The 7,240-nt window shown below is 40.9% G+C and overlaps 1 protein-coding gene across 1 annotated transcript in view; it reads left to right on the forward strand.

The window, feature by feature from the left end:
- DOCK3 (dedicator of cytokinesis 3) overlaps positions 1-7,240 on the forward strand; it is a 340,151-nt gene that overhangs the window by 214,135 nt on the left and 118,776 nt on the right. Inside the window, exons 10-11 of the mRNA XM_045297414.1 lie at positions 1,963-2,023; positions 3,371-3,518. Coding sequence (XP_045153349.1) covers positions 1,963-2,023; positions 3,371-3,518 — 209 coding nt within the window. The remainder of the gene's footprint in view (positions 1-1,962; positions 2,024-3,370; positions 3,519-7,240) is intronic.

Consider the following 7,240-nt stretch of genomic DNA (forward strand, 5'->3'; position numbering starts at 1 on the left):
CTTTGCGTCCTTGGAGGTCAGCCTCCTTGCCTTGGTCTTCCAGTGCAGGGCTGACTCAGCTGCCTGTTGCTGCAGCATTCTCAGGTGGCAGTCCACTTGATTGTCATAAGCTGTCCCAGAAACTACTCTATTTTATTGTCCTTGTTGCAAATACACCAGTTACACAACTGTTGTCAGTTAACTTTTTATAATTGTACAACGTACTGACCACACTTTACAATTATTATTGGCAGTGTGGTCCTACCTGTAATCAGTGTGATTTTTCTATTACCATTAACTCCCTTCCTTCCTTCCTACCACCAATAAACGGTTCTCTATACGTTTGTCTTTTCTTGTCTTTTTATGCAAGTAGTGTCATAAGATACTTGTCCTTTTATGATTGATTTTACTCAGCATAATGTTTTGAAGCTCCATCTAAATTGTAGCATGTATTAAGACTTTTTTTTCTTTTACTGGCTGCACAATATTCCACGTTCCGCTTATCTGATCCTCTACTGGTAGCCAGTTAGGTTGTTAGCATCTTCTGACTGTGGTGAATAGTGCTTCCGTAAGCACTCTTGAGACCCTTTATCTCTTTCTTACTGGTGGAAATGCAAAATGGTACAGCCTTGGTGGAAAACAGAGTGGCAGTTCCTCAGAAACTGAAAAGAGGACTATCGTATGACCTAGAACCTTCACACCTAGGTATGTGTCCAGAGGACTTGAAAGTAAATACCCAGACAGTATTGTACACCAGTGTTCACGGCAGAATTGTTCACATAATACTTTTTAATGCCCCCTTCCCTGCCACGTGTTCAAAAAGGGTTAGCAGGGCAGGCGGGGACCAGGTGAGGTAAGCAGGACGGGGGGCGCTGAGGGGGAGGGCCTCCTTACACTTAGCACCGCAGCACAGGGCCCACCCTGCTCTAGTCCTAACCCCATTCTTTTCCTTGATTGCCCTTTTTCTCCTGTTACTGAGAAGAGACAAGCACTCGGGGCCAATCAGAAGATGAAAGATCGAAGGAATGGCACTGAGCAGCCTTGTCAAGTAGAAACAAAAGGGAAATCATGGGAATATTTTCCATTTAAGACAAAGGCTACTCCATCAACTATCACTAATACAACTATCACTAATTCACAACAATGGCTTCGAGTGGGGACTTACTAATGATGTGGTGAAAAGTCTGAAACAATGCATATGTAGCGAAGGGTTTCATTTCAAGTATAATTCATTAAGTATATTTAAATGCATACGCATGAACAATTTCCCAAAATGTGTTCTATACAGAAATGTTTAGTGTATAAGAATTTAATGTATGGTTTTTGAAAGTTTTTGACTATGAATCGGCATCAACTCAGTGATATTGGGTTAAAAGCAAGCTCTTAAAATTCCCCAGATGAAATTATTTTCAACTTTAATTTTAGTATAAATTATACATATCTAAATTTAGAAATGGAAATCAAATTGCTGAGATTTCACTGATATCAGATTAATTTCTCTTCAAGAGAATCATCCTGCTGTGTAATAATGGTTTGTGAAAATTAAAAAACAAACGTGAAATTAATAGAAAATAAATTTTTAGAATTTTAATCACTAATGAGATTTTTGGTGATTTTCTATGTTTTCTGTATTGAATATTTATCCTTTTGTATTAGAATGTTTTATGTGCTAATGAATAAGCATGAGATGAGATAATATCATGAAGATTTCTAATGTGAGCACTCTTATAGATACTTGATTTCCCAGGTGGCCTAAATAAGAAGTAGAAAAATATTATTAAGAAAAAACTTCCCAAAACATTTATGATGTCTGACTTTTAAGTACAGGAGCCTCATAAATACTTGATTGTTCCACTGTTAGTTCTGCCCCCTTATACTGGGCTAAAAGCAGCAAAGGCAAATTCTTAAAGATGTTCAAAATGAGTGTTAACAGATTTCTGTACATCCATGGCCTTCATTTACTTGTATTTTCTCTTCTTTTAGGATCTGAGCAGCAAAGATATGAAGAGGGATTTATATATAGTTGCCCATGTGATCCGAATAGGTACTGCCCATCTTATCCACTCACATGATTAAGACCAACCCAACTTGGAATAAGTATCTCTTATTCATGAACGGTGTCTCTCCCCCATCCTTAAGTGTTGTTTCAGGTTGGAGGCTTAGAGTCCAGATTGAATTGTGTGGTAGCTGACTTTGATATAAATAGATCTATTTTCCTTCACTTGAGACCTTGGGCTCCTTCTTGGTTTTGCACCCAAAGTTTTCATTTAAATGAAGTGCTTTGACATTCTCTCCAACACATCACATTGGTCTTCACCTGTACCAACCCTGTCCCTCAGAGATCGTATAGCACAGCGGTTCTCAACCTGTGGGTTGCAACCCCTTTGGGGGCTGAACGACCCTTTCACAGGTGTCGCCCGATTCATCACAGTAGCAAAACGACAGTGATGAAGTAGCAACGAAAAAAATTTTATGGTTGGGGGGTCACCACAGCATGAGGTACTGTATGAAAGGGAGGCAGCTTTGGGAAGGTGGAGAACCACTGGTCTAGCAGCTTGCCAGGACTGGGGGGCGGGGGGGCGGGGCCGTGGTGGGGGCTATGAATAGCCCTTGCTCTTGATACGCATCCATCGTTTTCTACAAAATGAGAGTTACTCCATCACTCCCATCACTCCAGTGCATGCTGGCATTTTGCCTCTGCCCAACCCACGATGAAGAAAGTGATTTAGGCAATTGTTCTGTGGTTGGTTTAGGACCTATTTTTGAGGGCTAGGAACAGCCAAGTCTTCCTTCATAGACTTGGATTCTTGCATATTTTATACATTTTTGTCAAAGAACATTTTTTAATCCCTGGCCAACAGGACAAACGGTTTTGCTCTACCTAAGAAAGTATTTGTTTAAGGTTGCTGTTTTGTTTGCACAACCTTGGTGGGCAGGAAACTCAAATTCCATCTGCTTCCTGAGGTGCTCTGACTGCCAGTGGTCCAGCAGCGGCTTGGCAGCAGAGCTGTATGGGAAGAACAGCTCATGGTCTTCCTTTTCTGTGCATACACAGTTTATACCTGGCAACCAGAGTACTGAACTGTGGATCCTTATTATGCCTGGGAAATCATTAGCACACTAGCTTTTCTGAGAAATTCATGAAGCACAATGATTTATTCTCTCCTGATTAATAAACAGACTGTTGATAATTGCTTCAGGAGGCTGTGATAAGAGTGATTGAGTGTTTGAGTTCCTCCACATAAATATCTTTGCGTCCTTGGAGGTCAGCCTCCTTGCCTTGGTCTTCCAGTGCAGGGCTGACTCAGCTGCCTGTTGCTGCAGCATTCTCAGGTGGCAGTCCAAGTGAAGCTGTAGAGGAACCTGACTGGTGCCTTCTGTTGTGTCCCAGGCCGGATGCTCCTGAATGACTCAAAGAAGGGCCCCGCGCACCTGCATTACCGGCGACCCTATGGCTGTGCGGTACTGAGCATCCTGGACGCCCTGCAGCCCCTCGCAGAAGTAAAGGAAGAAAAGGATTTTGTGCTTAAGGTGTACACGTGAGTAATGGGTGTTGGGAATATTTATGATTTGCAGCACAAGACATCCTAGCATAACCCTTAAGCAGTTCTCAATCCTCGTGGCATACAGAAACACTAGAATATAAGATATGGTGTTTTGTTCTCTTTTTTTGTTTTTAAATACCGAGCTTTAGCTCTAAGATCTGACTTAAGGTTCTGGCAGCAGTATTTGCAATAATAAAAAGGCGTTTGGAGCCCTCTATCTTAAAGAGCCCAGGTGGCTCCATGGTGACAGAACTGGACCCAGTAGGTCAGCACTTCAGAACCATCAGCAGCTCCACAGGAGAAAGACTGACAGTGGCGCTTGTAAAGACTCACAGCCTCCAAAGTCCCGTGGGGCAGTTGGACTCTGTCCTTAGGAGGCAGCCCCACCGCGGTGGGACACTGCTGTAAAAGTCTGCGAGGAAGCATTTTCTCTTCAGCATTAGCCAGCCTCCGTACATGGCTACAGCCAAGCTAATCATGTAATTGCATGTGTGTCTGAGGTATGAAAGACACACATTTCCCTCCACTTCTTAGAACTGATTGAGATTGCTGCAAAGGAGGGTCATAAATCCGATTTCCCTGTTATGTTTTTAAGAAAAGTCAGGTTATCTGAGGAGCTGTGGTCTCATTCTTTACTTCTGCTATCAAAAATCAGAAAGCCACATCTCATAAGCATGGCATTATTTTTAATGCTCATCAGCCCAAGTGGGGGGAGAGGGGGGCGGGGGGAGCTGTCTGCCTTTCAGAAGTGATGTATCTCCTCCTGTCTCTTGTTATGCAATAGAAAAACAAAAACAAATAAAATAAGTAAAATAAACATGGAATCCAGATAGATAGTGTGTGTCTGTTTCTGGGAACTTGAGACAAATAGTGCTGGAGGTGGGGGGGTGGGAGCGCAGTTTGTGAGTTTTTAAATCAAATGGGTTTGTAACTCTGATAAATAAAAAACAACTGGATTTCTCTGGCTCTTTTAGTTTTAATCCAATATCATTCTTCCAATAAAACATAAAACTGCCTCTCACTGTGCTAATACAGCTAGAGTATTGTATGGGGATTCCTGTGCTGCTGTCTACTGCTCTGACTCTGACCTGAAGTGATTTCAGTTCACATTTACACTTAGGTTTGGCCTTTACATAATCATTCTCGTTTGATGAATGCAGAATAGATTACCCATTTCACCTTAAGCTCTGTTTTATTCAGATTGTATCGCCATAAGATCTTCCTTAGGAACAGCAGCTTACAAAGATTTTAGCTGGTTTTCTCTTCATTCCGTCCACAGCCATGGCTTTCTTTGGCTGTACCAAACATCTTCATTGATGGATAATAGAACCTACTTCCTGAAAGTGCCTCTTCCTTTTAAAAACACTGAACAGAAAACCAAAGGCATCATGGTCTCGTCTCCCTCTTCCAAGGAGTGTGGGCACCTCTTGGCTCGTGCCCGCATGTGCATCGCCTTACTGCGCATGCTCGGTGTGGAAGGGGCGTGTGCGGAACGGGCCTTGAGCTCTTGCTGCCAGCTTCCTTGGCCTGATTGCTTCCAAACCAACATCGCCCAGAACCAACATGTCCAGGGAGTAGATTTCCATACAGATCCTTCCTGCAGGCTGCGTCTAATATATCAGTTCTAAAAATGGGTTTTTATTGAGGAGGTAGGTTTTTTATTCTTTTAAAGAATTGCTAGAGTTCTTATAATTTTCCACTTGAAAATATTAAGAGACTTTCAGACCTCCAAATGGATGTTTGTGATGTTGATTGTGTATGCAGTCCAGAATCCATCCAGGATCACTGATTCAAATCTACATCAGCCTAGTGAATTCAGCCCTCAGGGGATGGCAGTATTTTCCAGGAGTCTCATGAGAGGTGTTTGATGTGTTTGTGGTAGATTGAATTAGAAGTTTACTAATTGCAACTAGTAAGACTTTAGCCTTTGCTGAGGACAGGGTTTTGCAATAATAAGATCTCAGACAGTTTAATTCATGGATTGATAAGCAATCTCATTATTTGTTCATTTTCTCATAGTTTATTTCGTTGTTTCCATATATTCGCTTATGTAAGTGTTTCATATATATGAGATCATATATTTGTGCTTTTGAGTCTGATTTCCATAACCCAGAAAAATGTTTTTAAAGTTCATCCAAGAAGCAGTGTATATCAGAAGTTCATTTCCCTTTATGGGTAAAAACTATCCCATGGCATATGTGTGTATATATATATATATATATATATATATATATATATATATACCAGAAAGCTTCAGTGAACATTGTGGACGAGTATCTCTCTATGTGCTTGCTCTTGCCCACTGTTTGGAGTGGGTCGTTTGTCCCTTGGCTGTTCAGTTGTTAGAATAGATACTCGTACATATACTCTGAATAATGTACCCTGAACACGTGAATAGTTGCCGATTTTTTTCCCATTCTAGAGGTAGTCTTTCCACTTTGTTGATGAGATTCTTTGATGCATCACAGTTTTCGGTATTGATAAAGTTCTTTAATTTTTTTTCTTTCATTCCTCACGCCTTTGGTGTCACAGCTAAAAATTTATTGTCCAATACAAAACCTGGGGATTTCTTTTTATGTTTCAGCTCTTAGATTTAGGTCATGTAGCCCATTGGAATTAGTTCTAATGTAGGGAGTGAACTGGTTCCAGCTTCACTCTCCTGCACGTGGAATTCCAGCTGTCTGAGCACCATTCCGCGGAGTGTGTTCTTTCCCCCTCGGGAATGGGCTTGGCACCCTCCTCGAAAACGAATTTATCACAGATACATGAGTTGATTTCTAGACTTCCAGTTGTATTCCATTGTCTATGTATTTGTCCTTACACCAGCCCCACACTGTTTGGATTGCTGTAGCTCTGTAGTAAGTGTTGACCTTGGGAGATATTAGATCTCCTCTTTAGATCTCTTTCATGCGGCCCCTGTAATTCCATATGAATGTAAGGGTCAGCTTTTCCATTCCAACAAAGAAGGCTGTTGGAATTTTGGTCTGGAGTCATAGTCTCCAGATTTCACTGGGTTCTAGTGACCCGTAGCAGCAGTAATGTTTTATAATCCGTTATCATAGGGTTTTCTTTCCATTTATTGAGATTTTCTTTTATTTCCTTCAGCCATGTTTTATAATTTCCAGGGTACCACACTTTCACCTCCCTGACTACATTTATTTCTAGATATTTTGTTATTGCGGGTGCTATTGTAAATGGAATTGTTTCTTTAATTTCCTTTTCAGGAAGTTCATTCCTGATGTATGCAAAACTCACAGTTCTTTTGTGTTGACCTTCCCTCCTGCAACTGTAGAATTTTTTTCATTAGTTCTGAAAGCTTCCTTGTGGGGATTTTTGGGGTTTTCTATCTATCTATAGTTAGGATCATGCCATCTATTAATAAGAAGAATTTCACTTATTTTCCAATTTGGATACATTTTTATTTCTTTTTCTAGATCTCCAGTATAATGGTGAAAGTGAGCCTCCTTGCCTGATCCCCAATCTCAGAGGGAACTTCTCAGCCTCTCATCATTGAGCTTGATGTTATTTGTAGGTTTTCCCCTAAATACCCTGTATCCTGTTGAGACTCCTCCTTTCTATGACTCATTTGTTGAGTGTTACTATCATGAACAGGTCATGGGTTTTGCGAAATGCCTTTTCAGCATCATTAAAATGTTCATGTGTTAGAGTCTATCTAGATAAGATAGGCTGGATAAACAATCTGGAGGAGAAAACAA

The sequence above is a fragment of the Echinops telfairi genome, unplaced genomic scaffold (genome assembly GCF_000313985.2).
Source record: "Echinops telfairi isolate 266 unplaced genomic scaffold, ASM31398v2 ScPeMD7_7420;HRSCAF=8458, whole genome shotgun sequence".
Taxonomy (NCBI): Eukaryota; Metazoa; Chordata; class Mammalia; order Afrosoricida; family Tenrecidae; genus Echinops; species Echinops telfairi.